At 47.4% G+C, this 16,832-nt stretch overlaps 1 protein-coding gene across 1 annotated transcript; it reads right to left on the bottom strand.

Annotated features, from left to right (window-relative positions):
• Positions 1–3,135: 3,135 nt before the first annotated feature.
• On the bottom strand, positions 3,136–16,107 carry LOC140897754 (E3 ubiquitin-protein ligase TRIM7-like). Its single transcript, XM_073310763.1, has 7 exons — positions 15,691–16,107; positions 13,316–13,411; positions 11,348–11,578; positions 9,767–9,789; positions 7,242–7,357; positions 5,636–5,668; positions 3,136–3,671 (listed from the first exon to the last, which is right to left on the bottom strand). Exons 1-7 carry the CDS (start codon positions 16,105–16,107, stop codon positions 3,136–3,138), a joined length of 1,452 nt encoding a protein of 483 aa, XP_073166864.1.
• Positions 16,108–16,832: the final 725 nt, after the last annotated feature.

Raw genomic sequence — 16,832 nt, forward strand, 5'->3', positions numbered from 1 at the left:
CATGAAAACATTTTGATATCTTGAGCCAAGGGCTTTGCATGGGGCACAGCTGGGCTTCTTCGCCTCCAGCTAACTTCTACAAAGTCCTGATCGGCAAAGTTATTCCAAGTGACAAAAAGGGCTGGTGGATCTGTGTTGCTTCCAGTGACATATGAAATCAAGTAGTTTTAATTGCGAGGGGGTTTTAATCCATTTCTCAGAAAATAACCTGCAGATTCGGACCAAATTTTCAGATTCCAGAGCGGTGGACTTATCTTTGGGGGACAAACACTGTCAGTAAGAGCCACTGTCCCTTGCCAAGGAAGTGGAAGTTCCTATGGCTCTTTGGGTTATAATCCGTGAGTTAGACTCTAATAAAATCCAGCTGGGAGACATTCGGACTATTATCAGAAGAGATTTAGGGCAAGAAAGCGACGAATAGGCCCTTACTAAAGAAATCATTTTTGACAGTAAAAATCTTCTCAGTTATTGTCCTGTCTATTATCTCCTTTTTAAGGGAAAGTTCATCAAGAATCTTTTGTCAAGGTCACTCTAGTGCTAGTTGGGGGGAACCTCAGATTTCCTTGACTCCTGTCAGTGTGGTTGTTAGCCAGCGTTTAGTACACAGACTACATTGCTAAAGGACCCTCTCCAGATCAGGGTGAAGATCAAGTCAATCATGCTGTCAGAAGTCTTTGATATACTGACTATGGTGAATTGTAACTTACAGTGCTACACTTGAGTGGCTTTGTCCTTTTCTTTCCAGGAGGATCCCATGGGTAGTGCTTTGCAATTTTCTGTCTGCCCTGAGGACGTTTTCATGCAGGCTGCCACAAGCTTCTATTCTCAAGTTAAGGAGAAAGGTCTCTGAGCTGCTTTTCCAAATTTTAGAACAAGACATTCAATTGTGCACTTTGTGTTGGGAGGTTTCATTTTGAGGATAAAGCAAACATGATAAGTAAACATCATAGTGTGTGGCAAGAGTTCATGGGCATAATAATTTAATCCAACCTTATCACTGCTAATCTGAAGGCTAAAGTCCAGCCCAGCCCTATTCTTGGAGAAGGGTGACTCTATAATTTATGGGAAATTACAAAACAGCTTTAGGAAGTCCTGTATTGTGATTGGCCATTAGACATCATGTTGTGACATACATTGCAACCTCTCGCAGTATCTTTGGTGACCACTGTATTACATTGATGAAAGGTTTATGTATGATTGTGTCTTCCTCCCTGGGGGAGGGTACCACAAGTCCTCCAGGAACTCGAAAGGGTGTGTGGGTGGGAGAGGGATTAAGGGGAGTCACTGAATACTGTAAACAGCCCCCAGAGGTGCCAGCTGCTTCAGGTCTCCGCTCCTGTGATAGGGCCACACGGCCTCCCCTTTCACACACACCCCACACCCTGCGCAGCCAGCAGAAAGGGGTGTCAAAGCTTTAACTGAATGAGGGAGGTAGAGAGTGTTCAACAACTCAACCTTCTTCAGAATACGCTGCGTCAGGGCCCTCACGGCCGCCCATGTTTTAACACAAGCGTAGTAGCCTGGGGCAGGCACAGATTGGCAGAGGAAGTGTCTTCCCAGTGCGGGGCTGAGGTGGGCCTTAGCCCCCCTCGCCACGGGGCCCTGCCCCATCCTCCTCCTCTCCCCCCGAGGACCCACCCCCAGTCAGGCCTGAAGCCGGCCATGGTAAGAGCCCAGGGGGGCCATTTCAGATTTTGGTAGGGGGGCAACTTTAACTGTGATTCCAGGAGCTACTTAGGCACCTGAAAACTACAGAGGTTTTTTTGCAGATTATTACTTAGAAATTAGCTGACAGGACACCGTATCTAATTCCTATTAGGGCTGTCGATTAACTGCCGTTAATGCCTGCGATTAATGCACAGCACAATTAACGCGTTACATTTTTGAGTGCACGTTCATCGCAGACCCTCTGGGCAGGAAGCAGTACTGACGCCGGGCCCAGAGTCGGAAGGGGCCCCGGCCAGCCCGATCCCCTGGCCGGCTAAGCTGCCTCCACCCCTGCCCGGCCTCATCCCCAAAGCCCCGCCCCTTCTCTGCCCCAGCCCCGCCTCTTCCCCAAAGCCCCGCCCCTGCTCTGCCCCAGCCCCGCCTCTTCCCCAAAGCCCCGCCCCTGCTCTGCCCCCACCCCGCCTCTTCCCACCCCTGCTCCTCCCCAGCCCTTCCCCCGCTCCCCTGAGGACTCCAGCAGCAGTCGGGTCTGCACTCACCGGCGGTGTGAAGTAGAGCGACCCGGCCCCAGCCAGCTGTGCACCGCCGGCGAGTGCTGGGGGGTGGTTCCCCCTTGCCCCCCAGTCCCGAGTCCAGAGCGGGCTGGGGCCAGGTCACTCCAGTTCCCGCTGCCCCGTGAGTGCAGGGTCAGGCCTGCCCTGCAATCACCAGGCGGCAGGAAGTGGAGTGACATATGGAGTGACAAATGGAGTGACAAATGGAGTGACAAATATCCCTCTCGGGTCCATTTACTGCGGGACTTTAATAAGGTGAACAGGAGAACACAAGCAGTTTGCCCACACGGGGACAATTCATTATTCTAGAAAATATATTAACACATTAAAACTAACGCAATGGTAAACATGACTTCGGTGCTTTTGAAAATCCCACCTGCAGTTACTTAGCAGCACGAGTTCCACTGGAAATCAACGAGTCTGACGTCGCTTCGGTTCCTTTGAAAATTCCAGCCTTTGCACCCCGTACACACGCTAACAGTTGTATTTAAATATATATCAGCGGGATGTGGCCAAATAACGATCGGCTAACAGGATTTGAAACACCCCCATTTCCCCCCACCCCGACTCTTCAGCCAGGCATCCCCCCCCGCTTTCCCCCCCCCGCCTCCCCCCCAGTTGAGGGGTCTCTCCCTGGCCCTCGGCTGGGTCCCTCCCACAGGGGTCCCTCCCACAGGGGGCCCCCACACCGAGTTGGCCTCCTAGGAGCATACAGCCCCAGCCTAGAGCGCCTCACACGGACCTCCACAGCCATAGAGCTACAGGGAGAGCGTCACCCCCCTTCAGCCCTGTCTGTGCGGGGGGGAGGACTGGCGGAGTCCTCCAGGTCATAGAGATCAGGAGGGTGGGGGCTAGAGAAGCCCGTTTCACGGGGCCGGACAGGGCACCTCGGGGACACAGTGTGAGCCGCAAACTAAGCGCATGGTCCCAGGAGAGAGGAAAAGGAAATGAAAAGCAACGGACCAGAGAAGAGCGGGCGGATTCTCTCCCCGGCGAAAGAGGCCGGCGGGAAAGTGACGATCGGGTCCCCGTTGCCAGCATCGAAAAACGCCACCCGCCCCTCTTCATAGTCCAGATAAACCCGGATCCTGTGGGGTCCCCGGCTTGGGGAGAAGGGGGTGAGATCATCAGGGGACGTGAGAGCCCAGTACCGATCCTCACTGCACAGCACAGCCCAGATCCCCCGCTCAGGGTTAAAATCGATATCTCCCTTCCTGCTCACAGACTCTCTGACCACCCCCACAATACAGACTTCGCCTTCCTTTAGCTCTATCTCCCAGTAATGTCGGCCCGAGGTGAATCCCTCACAGCCCAGCACACAGAGCTCAGTGTCAAATCTCCCAGGGTTGTTGGGCAGATCCTGCCACGTGTCTCCCCTTCTCACACTTTTCCGATCAGCAGACACGATGAGTTGGGGATGGGCCGTGTCTGGATCCAGAGTCACGTTCACTGCAGAGAGAGAATCAGAGGGTGAGGGGCAGAGCTCAGCCCTGGGGCAGGGGTCTGATCGTGTCAGTGACAGAACCTGCCCCAGGTGGGGGGTGAATCAGAGAATCTCCCCCCTCCAGAATTTACCCAGCTCTGCAAAGGGAGCTGCGCTGAGATCTCAGCCATGTGCAGGGGGGAGTCACACCCCTGACAGAACCAGTTCAGTGACAGAGTGAAAGGATCAGCTCAGCTCAGCCAGGCTCCCAGACCCAGAGTCTGATTCTCAGTTATTCCATCCGTGTGCTTGGGGGAAAGACAAGGGGGGTTAGAGGGAGGTGGTTTTAAGACACGTTTGTCCTTCCTTTAGTCTCCTTGGCCCCTAGTTACAGGGGCCTCAGTGTTGCAAAGCAGAGTGCAGCCATAGTGTGATGCATCCTGTCTAGAGCCGACCCTTGGGTAGGGTGAATCGGGCTGACCACTCTGGGCCCCACGCTTTAGGGGGCGCTGCAAGCAGGTGCAGTCAGTCGCAGAAGAAACGAATCTGTCACTTCAGCCCCGGACCCCATACCCCCCTAGGGACAGCCCTGGCCCCCAGCATGGCCCCCCAACCCAGCCCCCCAACCCACTCCTACAATAACGGCTGGGAGCAGACTTGCTGTAGAGCCCTTATGACAACTTCACACGGACGGGGGTGGCTCCCTTGCACAGAAGCTATTTTCTGGGGACTGTTTCCATGCATATTAAGGCCTCTTTGCTCTGACAGAGCAGCATCAAAGGGCCTGACAGTCTTTCCCCATCTGCACCCACCTCTCCCCACGGATGTGATTAGAGATCCTGGCATCATAGGAGGCTCCCAGCAGATTACAGGGAATCCAAAGTCCTCCTGTATAAAACTGCTTTTTTAGAGACATCACTGGCCCCCCATGACTCTGTGTAGCTGCGGTGTGGTTGAGGACACCACACACTTACTGAATGGCTGCTTGTCTTATGCTGGTCTACCAGGGGGACTTTCCAAACTCCACACTGATGGCCCCAAGGCTATACAATGGCTAATACAGTAATGCCAACTTCAAGAGATCAAATCTCATGAGATTGGCCCAAAAATTGTGACTTTTTTAAAAAGGACTATATTGTGATTTTTAGGTCAGTCTCTTGAGTTTGAACTCCCCTGGCCCCTCCCCAGGGCGTGCACATGTGACAATCAGTGTTGCCCACTCTCCCACATGTACGGGATAAGGTGATTTTGGCTCCTGCTGAAGGAGCTCTCACCCCCACATCTGCCCATCTCCTGACCAGCAATTAATCCTGTCCCTCAGGCCCCCATCAGTTCTGTCCCCACCCAAACCCCCTCAATTCAGTCCCCCAGGCTCCATCATCACTGCCCCATCATCACCGCCCCATCAGTTCAGCACCCCTACCCCACTGCCCTTAGTTCACCCTCCCAGCACTCACCCTATCTGCTCAGAACCCACCATCGATACAGACCACCCAGCCCCCTGCTCACTTCAGGCCCCCTACAGCTCCCAGGCCATAATAAAGCCCGCCCAGCCTCACCTCTGCTCCTTCTAGGGTTCTTCATCCTCCCTACGCCTGGGGGCTACAGTGAGGTCTCCTCACCCACCTCCCAGGCTGGCAGGGAAGGAGCCGCTCTGGGGTGGCTGACAGCAGGAGCCCCAGCCACACCCAGGGCAGCTGACAGGATTTCGAAGTAAAATTAAGCCTCGTGTTTAGAACTCTCAAATGTCGGGATATTTTTTCAGCCACAGCTCTAGCGTGAGATCATGAGTGAGTCTTAATTCTAAATTATCATAGAGAAAAGAATCGACTTTTCTGTTTTTAGGAAAGATCTGGGCAGCCACCAGTAATAACGGTGTTCAGCTCCTGTCAAATGCAAACTTGAAACAAAACCTGAACTACAGTGCTGCCAATGAGCCACCATGATTCATATGAAAGTTTTCACTCCCCCTTTGGTTCCAGAAATTTACCTTTGTCCAACCGCTGTCTAGACGACAGAGAGTCTAGAGGAAGAAAAGGGTGAAAAAGATTGAATGTCATATTCACACTGTCCATTCTCTAACACAAAAGCCAAATGAAAAGAAAACAAACTTTATGAAGTTTTAGTTAAGGAGGTTAAGTGCAATTCAGACCAATACAAACCATTACACACTCACTGAAAAATAACCACAAACATGAAAACAAAGCACATGACCTAAGGTTACATGACATACCCAGAGATGTTTTACACAGCAATTAAACACCTGTGGCTGGCCCATGACAGCTGACTTGGGCTCGGGCAATGGGGCTGTTTAATTGCAGAGTGGATGCTCGGGCCTGGGCAGAAGTCTGGACTGTGGGACCCTGTGACGGGAGAGGGTCACAGAGTCCAGGCTCCAGCCCGAGCCCGAACCTTGTGAGCCTGAGTCATCGGACACGGGCGAGCCACAGGTGTTTAATTGCTGTGCAGACAAACCCTCTGAAACCAACACATAATTCACAGACAGACCAATACACAGAAACCTTTTCCCTGATTAGCATTCAATCAACTTTAAATCTGCCCCTGTATCATTATTACTTAATAAAATTGGCTCTTCCTTCCTGACAGACCTTGTGGTCTCATTCTCTCCAGCTCTGGAGGATAAAAGGTGGAGAATCTCTAAATCAGGGGTGGGCAACGTACGGCCCGTGGCCCAGATCTGGCATGTTACTAAATTTCATCGGCCTGCAGGACCAACACCCCCCTCCCACCGTAGGGTTGGAGCCGCGAGTGCAGACTGGCCCCGACATGGGGTGGAAGCCCCAAGCCTCTGCGCAGAGCCACGGGACTAGGCGTGCAGAGGGTGCTGCAGCACCCCCAGGTTTTGCGTGGGGGTTCCATGCCCAGGGTACCGGATGGCTGCCAGACCCCCACCTGGGGCTCTGCTCCCACCCCCAGCTGTGGTCCCAGCCTCAGCCGGTCCGCATCCCGCCTCCCCCGCGAGGTCACAGCCCAGTCTTGGCACCAGCTCTGGGCTGAGGGGGCACAGACATGGGTAAGGGTGTACGCCACGTAAAAAGTTTGGGACCACTGGCTTTCAGCACCCCCATTGTTCCATCGCTACTGCTTCCGCACCCACCGTGGGGCTAGAGCCGCGAGCACCGGCTTGGCCTGCTGCAGGGGGGACGTCCCAAGCCTCTCTGTCCCCCCTCGGGGGAGTGGCCTTGGATTGATTTTTTTCTGTGGGTCAATGGCCCATGATAGAAAAAAGGTTCCCCAGCCCTGGTCTAAAGCAAGAGAGGGACTGTGATGACACAGGAGGCCTTGCAGACAAAAATTCCAAACAAACATACTTCAGAAACAGTTAATTCAGCAGGAAACTCAAGCGAAGGTTAACGTTCATAGCTGCTAAGAAAGGAAAACCCGCAGGGAGTCCGAATGTAGGACCCTAACCCAGTGTGTCTGTGCCGTATTGAGAGCTGAGTAGGGAATTCATAGGTTCCAGATGATTAGTTGACTATCTCCAGCCACAGTTATTTTCCCTCAGACATTTCCCCAGCTCTGTCAATTATCCGTGTAATGTTTGTGAGAAAATTCCCCAAATGACTGTTTATTACCTTTGAATTTCTTCATTATGGTCTCCAGAGACGCAGTTCTTTGAGAAGATTCCCAGCTTCTCCATTTCAGGTCCGAAGAAAAGGCCACTGGGTTCTGAAACTTCTCCCTCTCACATCTGAAGAACAACCCAGTGTTACTCCTTGTGGAGTCCGTTCATATTTGTGTTTTACTAAAATGTATTTTATTCTAGCGAATGGTTGTAGCTCAGCCGACCGTGGGGGATTAAATTCTCTCTGGCCTCAGGAATACGTCCAATACCAGTTTGACACTACAAGCTTCCCCTTCATTTTGGTGAGACTGACATTGGAAAACTGCATCCAGGTCTGGTGTCCCCATTTTAAAATGGACGTTGAAAAAGTGGAGATGGTGCAGAGAAGACCCACAAAAATGATTTGAGGGCTGGTAAAAATGTCTTGCCCTGAGAGCACCCTGGCACTTGAGTGTGGGGTATAAATACCGTCATGGGGAGAACAGACTTGGTACTAAAGGGCTCCTCAGTTTAGCCAACAAAGGCACAACAAGGACCAATTGCTGGAAGCTGAAACCAGAGAAATTCAAATGGGAAATAAAGCAGACATTTTTAAGAGTGTGGGTGGATTAACCTTGGAAGAAACTGCCAAGGGAAGTGGTGGATTCTCCATCTCTTGACAGGGGCGCCAGAACAGGGGGCCATGGCCCCATCACTTTTATAAGTGGTAGAGCTCTGCTCTCTCCCTTTTTACCTGCCTTAAAGGCAAGTGATGGGGGCAGGGGGTGAAGAGGAGCGAGCAGGGGGCAGGGCTTTGGGGGAAGAGGTAGAGCAGGGGTGGGGCCATGGTTTGGGCACCGGTGGCCCCCCCCCTCCCCACTTCTAGGGAGCTTCAGGCGTTACTGTCTGTTGATGTCTTCAAATCTAGACTGAATGGCTTTGTGGAAGGTGCTTTAATCAACACACGTTGGGATTTAGTCAAATACAAGTTACTGGGCTGAACACAGGAATAACGGAGGGAAATTTAAGCACCTGTGATAAATAGGCACCGACTCTGTGGGTGCTCCAGGGCTAGAGCACCCACGAATAAATAAATAGTGGGTGCTCAGCACCCACTGGCATCCCCACAGATCAGCTCTTCCCCCTGCCTCCCAGCGCCTCCTGGCCGCTGCTGAACAGCTGATCCCCAGTGGATGGGAGGCGCTGGGGGTACAGGGGGTGCAGCAAGTTCAGGAAGAGGCGGGACAGGGCCTTGGGGGAAGGGGTGGAGTGGGGGCAGGGTCTGGGGCCAAGCAGAGGTCGAACACCCCCAGGGGAATGAGAAAAATCGAAGCCTGTGCTGTGATATACAGGAGGTCAAATGTGATGATCTTACGGTCCTTTCTGGCCTTCAACTCTATGCATCTATGAAACTCAGTAATACCATGTGGCAATGGGTTCCACAGGTTAATAATGAATTGTGTTTTAAAAAAAAGTATTTCCTTTTCTCAGCTTTACACTAGTTGCCTTTCTGTTACACTGAGCATCCCCTTGGTCTTGTATTGTGAGTGTGGGAAGCAGGATCCCCTGACATATCCTGTACACTATTTAAGGGAGATAATTAGTGACAATCCTTGTGGTGATGTAGACACCTATTGTACCAGCACCTGGAGTGAGATCCACTTATCCATTTCAAAGATAATTTACGTTCTTATTTAGCTCTTTGGATACGTACAATGGTCAGACCACTAGCACAGGGGTTCTCAGCTTACAAAGGCTAGTGTGTGTCCACTCCACACTTGAGGGAGTGGCAAACTACTTAATGACCTTGCACTGCCCAAGGGAGCAGAGGTGGGGTGTTTTTCCGCAGTACAGCTGCCTAGCCAGTTATTCCCATTTCGTAGTTGTACATTTGATCTTTCCTTCCAAAGTGCAGCGGTTTGTTTTTATTGAATGTCCCCTGAAATTGATGTTAATCCTTCCTCCCTCCGCCCTTTGTCTCTTGCGTCTCTTTAGACCGTAAACTCCTTGGGGCAGGGACTGTCTCTTACTACGTGTCTGTGCAGCACCCCGCATTTTGGGCCCTGATTTTGCCTTGAGCCTCTAGAGACTGCTACTGATAATAGCACATTACAAAGTCTTTAGAGCAGGGAATGTCTTTTCCATCGTACCTGTTGCCACGCCAAGCCCACTGATTGAACTCACGGCATAATAAGAAACAATTAATAAACAGCTCATTGAATAGTCAGCAGTTGGCTCTGACTTTCCATCCCTACCAATCTAGGTGGAGTTTGGAGTCTATGACCTCAAAATGAAAAATGCATTCTCCATCCCCAATCCCCTGAGTTCTCCATTCCACCAGCTACACTATAAATAACAACCTTGCTTGTAGGTAAATAACTTCTCAAGCTGGTCTATTCTGGAGTCTAGTTAAAATGACAAGAGCCCCAAGATTAGATTTAACGGAGAGAGATTGGGAACCACCCCCACACTCTGCACTGCTGGACCACGGTCTCATGTTGAAAATCAAGTCTCTGCCTTGTGAGGTGAAAGGGACAGTGAGAAGGAGCCACCTACTTGCTCAAGGTGCCTTTGATGTCCTAGAGGAGAAAGATAAAAGGAAATTCAGTCCCATATCTCAAACTAAGTATCCCTCCTGCTCTGGAGGAGACTCACTTTGGCTTCACAGTGTGAGGTTCAAAGTGAACTTATTTGTTATTTATTAATGCAAACAAAAACATTAAAGGTGTTGCCTTTTCTCTTTTGGATAAGTGCTCTGACTGCAGGATCCAGGCCCAAGGAAGTTTGTTCGTGAAGGCACACTAGCTCTTTGGGTAATGACATTTGGACAACCAGCAGGCACATGAAATCTCCCTAACACTCAAAGGTTTGGGGAAGATCCCCTCCTGCAGACTCCAGTGGGTCCAGAGGGAGGGACAACCCCAGGCTGTGCTGCCCCCATGCTGTAAACTTTCTCCCCACTCGCCCACAAATGTTCTGAAGGCCCGGCCTGTGGACTTCTTGAGGGCTGGGTGAGAACAATGAGTGTGGGGTACAGAGTAACACAGGGCCATTCACTATCCTAAGGCCCAGGATCAATGCAGGAAACCTGAGGAGTGAAGAAAGCTGCCCCCAGCATTTGGCCCTAGATAGCAGCTACAGATGTCCAGGATGGAAAGTTGTTGTTTTTCTCTTTTCTTGATTTTAAGTGTCAAAAAATGCCTCTAAATAGCATTAGAAGGCTTTTGGAATTCTAACAACTACTTACACTTTCAGAGTACCATAAGTAATGAACAGCTTCCCTCACTAACTTCAGTTGTGGCAGAAAAAAAAAACCAATCACCGCCTCAGACCTCATGTATCAATTTTAAGGCCAATATTTTCCCTTTTATGGCATATGTAGGAAGAGTGGCCAAATCAGGCATAAAATGGAAACTCTGCTTCAATCTTAGCTATTTCCATAATTAATGACAGGTTCCATCTTTTGGAGTTAGTGTTTGGAATGCAGGAATTGCTTGACTGGCTCAGACTGTAGGTCCATCTAATCAGTATTCTGTCTCCAAAGGTGGACAGTGCCAGATGCTTCAGAGGAAGGTGTAAGATAATCTGCCTCCCGCATTCTCATCCTTCTCTCTAATAGTTAGTGATTGGATGAAGCAACAAAGCATGGAGGTTTAATATCACTCTGCATATTCTTATTATCCATATAAAGATCTGATCACTTTGAGTTTTGCTAAATGCTTGGTCTCAACGACATCCAGTGGCAATGAGTTCCACAGTCTAATTACGTGCTGTGTGAAAAAGTGTTCATTGGATCAATTTTGAATTTGTCACCTTCTAATTTTATTGAAGGTCTCTTTGTTCTGGCATTAAGAGACAGAACAGAGTTTGGAGTTAGCCATTTTTGGAGGAGTCTTCACCCACTTGAATTCAAAAGAAGAATTTCTTTTCATTTAGGGCTCAATCCAATGCTCATACTCAAGAAGTATATTTCCATTGACTTTAATGGGCATTTGATCAAACCCATAAGGAAAAATAATGTATATTTTAGCAATACTATATGTTCTGACCATTCACTCCTACACTCCAAAAGGAAGAGAGTTAGGAGACTTTCTTGCCCTGTGAAAGGTTCTGGGGGTGTTTCTAACACTGTCTCACCTGCAGGAATTCACTCGCTGGCAGCTGGCACTTCTGCTCCATCTCACTGATCAGGTGACTGAAAGAAGATATTTCCTCAGATAATTTGGCAACATACTCAGCCCTCCTCTTTTCAATTTCCTTATTCAGCTCTTCCAACTGGGCCAGGAGGAGTTGCTCTTGTTCCTCCAGAAACTGGCGCAGTTGCTGAAATTCAGATACAATCTTCTGCTTCTCAGTTTCTAGCTGTTTCTGAAAGGCCGAGATACAAACAGGAAAAGCACAGGTCAAGAACAAGACTACGGAGTGAGTCATGGGACATTTTATGCACATTGCAGCACGTCATTGCAACCCCACAGAAATTAACTTCTGACATTTTATGGAGAATATACTCTGTGCTCAGTAGACAGAATATTTTCCAATAGATTTTCAAGAGTCCTAACTGGTGTTTAGAGTATGAATTTTTCTTGCATGATTCAGATAATCTGTGATCAGTGGCTTCCAGAAAACTAGATCCTTCTAACAACAAGAAGCACAGCAGGTGTGGAATTTAGAACTGGACTGGCAAGGATTATTTTCAGAGAGCAAACAATAGTGCTTCTTAGTTTGGGTTCTAGACTTGAACTGGGGAACACATGCTGTCCCTAAAATACATTTGGGCATAAAGGGCATTTAAAAAAAAAAAAAAAAAAAAAAGGACTAACATTTGAGCTCCATCATTTGCTCTCAAGAGTTCTGAAAACAGATTTGGATACATAAAATTTGGCACACCATAAATCTTGGATTTTAAGCCACACAGGGACCTTGAGCACAAATTGAGCTGCTGGGAAGACCCCCTTTTGCACATGCAAATCTGAGTTTGCAGATTGCTTTGGAATGAGTGCATGTAAACTGGTCAGACGTCCACCAATTCATGCTGTTTCTGGAGCACTGTCTGGCCCTTGGTACCCTAGGGGCAAGGAAATCAGACCAGATTTGGAACCCAGATCTTCTTCATGGCAATGTCTAGCAGCGATATTAATAAGGGTCTGTTCCAAAGCTCACTGAAGTGGCCCATAGTCTTTCCAAGGACTTCCTTGTGCTTTGTTTTAGGCCCTAAGTGAGCCTCCTCCTGTGGGGCAGCAGATTCCTAGAGGAGCTGCACTGACTGTCCAGCTGTGGTTATCTCTTTTGAAAGTACAGCTGGCCAAAACATTCCAGGGTGGGGAAATTCGCAAAAATAATTGACATTTCAAAGTGGTTTCCATTTGTCAGTTTTCAAAATGAAACTTCTTTTGATTTGTTTGAAAAATATCTTGAAATAACTTTTGAAAATTTTCACATTTTTGTTTCTCCCTTTTCCTGAAGTGGAACAAAATAATGTTTATTCCCCCCCACCCCACCCCCCATTTTTTTTTTTTTAGTACTTCCTCCCTGTACCTCTTCAAAAGAGCTCCCATTTTTGAAAAAGTGGCAAAAAGAAAAAGGAAAAAACAAAGGTAAAAAAAACCCTGTACATTATTTTAGTGCACTCAGTAGAATGAAAGAGATAAAAAACAAAAGAAAGTTTTTTTAAAAACAAAATGAAAATTTTAGTTTGAATTGACACAAAAATGTTTGTTTCATTTTGAAATTTCCAGTCAAAAAATTGAAAAAATGTCTTGCAAGTTGTTTTCTACTAAACCCTATTTATCCGCAGGGAGCTTTTTTTGGGTTGAAAATTTTCAACCAGCTTTAGTTGAAAGACTAAAGGAGAAAATACTGTTAATTAAACAAATTACATGGGAATTATCAGTGAAAATATTTGGATTATTAAAGCTCTTTCTTTAATGCTGCATTTTCCTGCTGACTCTCAAAGCAGAAGAGTTTTTCTTTACAATGAGAATAAAGAAGGAATCACCTTTCACGGATGAGACTGTGTTACTCACTAGTCCTCTTACGATACTCAAACTAAGTAGTGTGTTGATAATGCCCTGTGCACATTTGCTTCTGAGTAATAATGGCACCTACCAGCAGTTCCTGGCTTTTATTTTCCCCACTCAATTTAAATGACAAAATCTCGTCTCTCTCTTTCTTCAGAATCTCCAAACGGCTCCGAATTTGGTCCTAACAAAAGAAAAACTGGTTTAGTTTTGGTTGTTTTTGGAGGATTTCCCTCCATTTATTTATATTTGCAAGAATATCAAATACATAATTAAATGGGTGAGTGCTCTAACCACTGTACAGTCAGTCATTCTCATGCTTGTGGTCTCTCTCTTTGGTCCAAACGATCAAGGGGTTAATTATTACTAAAACACTCTGATTGAAAGTAGCCCAGAGGATGAAAATGAGTTGTTTGCCTCCTACTGCATGGCTTTGGTTAAAAAGTCTGAGTCTCTCTTGCTCTCTTTTGCTTTGTGGCTGATTTGCTGCCTCTCTCGGTATAAGCTCAAAAGCTTGTCTCACCAACAGAAGTTGGTCCAAAGATGTTATGTCACCCACCTTGTCTGTCTGCCCCCTGCAAGTCCATTTCCTTACTCTAATCTCACTCTTCCGTCACTGAACCCTGAAAGTGCTCACTCATAGACCAGCTAAGATGTTACCACAGAAATGGGGTCAGGGAGCAGTCAGTGAAGGGGACAGTGTGGGTATTCCATGAGGGCTAATACATGGATTCTGAAGCAGGAAGAAAGCGAGTACCTGTGGGAACACCTGTTTTCACCCCATTTTCACCTCTGCAGTTTGGAGCCTTGACATTCCCCCCAGCACATAGCTCTCAGTCGGTGTCGAGAATGCACAGAGCTGCTTAGAGGGGGTGAAAATCCCAGGTGTACAGTTGCATGGCACATAAGTCTGTTCAGAATAGGCGACTAACCTCCTAGGTCCCTATCATTGTTGCCAATCATTGAGTTGGTAGGGTGTGTTGCTTAAATGCAATACATTATTCTACTTTAATCATCCTGCTCTAACATTGGTCACGTCTTGACAATTGTCCAGTCAGTGGTGTGTCTCACCCGCAACTCTAATCTGATTTGCACAAAGCTTTGCAGAAGAAGATTTAACAAAACCTAAAGTTCACAGGTGCACAAATGCAATAAAATAGATTGTTTAGTCTTTTTTTCCTCCAGTCTGTGTAGTTATATATATAGGGACCACTTTCATTGCAAAAGTACTGGATATTTTAAGAAAATCCTGTAAAGCACAAAATATCGACTCTTCCAGCTTCCTAGCCCAAAAAAAAAAAAAAAAAAAAAAAGGGGACAGCTGCTTGCATACAATTATGAAAGAAAAAGAGGACAAAAAAAGATGACCGGAGGTGTGATCAAGACAAATGGATCCACAGAGGAAGACATCTTTTCCCAACGGGGATCTTCTGGCAAGGAAGAGATATTTCCGAAGGCTGACCAATACAGATGAGGTTGTGTGTCACAGATATGGATATAAAATTCTTGATGGAAATGTGGACAAAGTGATTGTTCATTATTTGGGACAAGATGAAATACCTGACCCATGTGTGCCCTATAGGAATATGAGACAATATCCTTGGAGATGTCATGGTCATACATTTGACAGTACAGATGGCAGAGTTGTGGAGCAGAAACATTTAGGCCTCTCTAAAAATTGCCAGTGAAAAATAACAGACTCCAGTGCATCCGATGAAGTGAGCTGTAGCTCACGAAAGCTTATGCTCAAATAAATTGGTTAGTCTCTAAGGTACTACTAATACTCCTTTTCTAATGTCTCAGCTGCACGTAGGAGAGTGACTCTTCCCAAAAATACACAACAAAAAAAAAAATTGTGTATGAAAAACAGAAAAAAAAAAAATCGAATCAGCCACAATGACTTATGTGGTATGACCTTCACTGTGCCCTGGAAGGCTTTGTGTATCAGTTCTGTCAGGTCCCTGAAACCCCTGTAAGTTTGGATCTTCCAGAAGCTACTGGTATTTTTTAAAGAGGTGATAATATTGAAGCTAACTACACTTCTTTCGTATGCCACATTTCAGCTCGGAGACTTTTACTTTCTCCCTTCATGTGCCTTTTTTCAGGAAAATCCAGCAATTCCTGTGGCTGCACTGATTCATGACAAGTGCACAACACATGCACACAAGAAGTTCTCATTTCTAGCAAAATATGCATCCCAGGTCAGCAACAGTTCCATTTTAATAGTACTGTGCTAGATATATAAATTTCAGCCCCTGGGCCAATGCAGAACTGACATTTCTGAGTCCTTATTGGTGTTAAAAATGGTTTAGGGCCAGAACAGGTTAATAACAGCGTGTTATAAGTCTGTTCTCATTGCTAAAATATTGTTCTTAAGGGTCCCTAACAGTATCTGCTCTTTTTTGCCATAATTTTTTTATTAAAATGCCATTCCTGCTTTTACACCATTCTGTGATTTCTTACCTTGTAATCCTCAGCACCTTCCTCTTTGGGAACCGCAGCGTGTTCTCTGTGATCTCGGGACAGGTGGCAACCCGAGCAAATGGGTATTTGATCCTTTTGGCAGATGACTTTTAAATCCTCGTTGTGTTTTTCACACACTGTCCCAACTTCTGGTTCTTTTGTTGGCTCCAGTGTAAATGTTCTGGAAGCTTCTACAATATTCCTTAGCTGTCTGTTTGGTTTGAAGTTTCTCTGGGAGAAGGTTTCTCTGCACTCAGGACAGTGGAAGTTTGTACTCAGTGCCTCCCAGCGCTGAGTGATGCAGGCCTGGCAGAAATGGTGGCCACAGTCCAGACACACTGGATCTTTAAAATAATCTAGACACACTGAACAAGTCAGTTCACCTAGGAGCTGTTGTGCTGGATTCGCAGCAGCCATGGCTGCTTCTGCAGAGAAGAGACTAATTTAGTTTCGTTTTAGTGTTCTCAGAAATGGGCTGATTCTGAACTTTGCACACCAAACAGGTGTTTTCTATGTGTACATTGTCTCATGTTACTCTTGTGAGTCCGGAAACACCTTGTGGTTTCAGTTGGCAAAGGGAGGCTCTACCACGAAAGACTGTGGCGTGGCAGCACCTGACGCTGTGGATCCCTACAAGGGTGCAGCAGGGCCACCCTGCAGAACAGTTGTTGGAAAAACAGCACCTGCCACATCCACACCCAGCTGTACACAGCATTTCTTCCCGCCATCGCTGTGTCCCTGTGTTGTGGGACTCCGGAGGTCCCTACAGCCTAGCTCATGGCACAGCTCTCTGCAGCAGGTGGTTCTGGGAAAATGTACAAAGGATTGTGGGCTGCCAGTGGTATTCCAGCCTTTAGAAGGGGAGGATCCTGGAGTCATGCCCCTTCCCGGCAACCCAATAACTGTGGCAGTGGCCATCTTTTTTTCTGCTTAATATTTGCCCTCCGTGATGGATACAATAATTTCTAAATACCGTCTTCCGAGCCATGTTCTCACAGGGTATATACAGATGGTCTGTGACAGAGGAAGAGGGAAAACAGGTGGCTGGATTAATGGGGGCCAGAGTCACTGCCTGTTTCTCACCAACTGCAGCATGAAAACATTTTGATATCTTGTTGTAGCGAAGCAAGACTCACTGCCAC

This window comes from Lepidochelys kempii, chromosome 14 (genome assembly GCF_965140265.1).
Source record: "Lepidochelys kempii isolate rLepKem1 chromosome 14, rLepKem1.hap2, whole genome shotgun sequence".
NCBI lineage: Eukaryota > Metazoa > Chordata > Testudines > Cheloniidae > Lepidochelys > Lepidochelys kempii.

Excerpts from the sequence above, each read along its gene's own strand:
- LOC140897754 (XM_073310763.1), bottom strand. The coding sequence starts at position 16,107 with ATGGCTGCTGCGAATCCAGCACAACAGCTCCTAGGTGAACTGACTTGT. Across the intron at positions 9,790-11,347 it reads CAGCGAGTGAATTCCTGCAG|GACATCAAAGGCACCTTGAG; the intron begins GTGAGACAGTGT and ends TTTCTCCTCTAG. Across the intron at positions 5,669-7,241 it reads CATAATGAAGAAATTCAAAG|ACTCTCTGTCGTCTAGACAG; the intron begins GTAATAAACAGT and ends TTCTTCCTCTAG.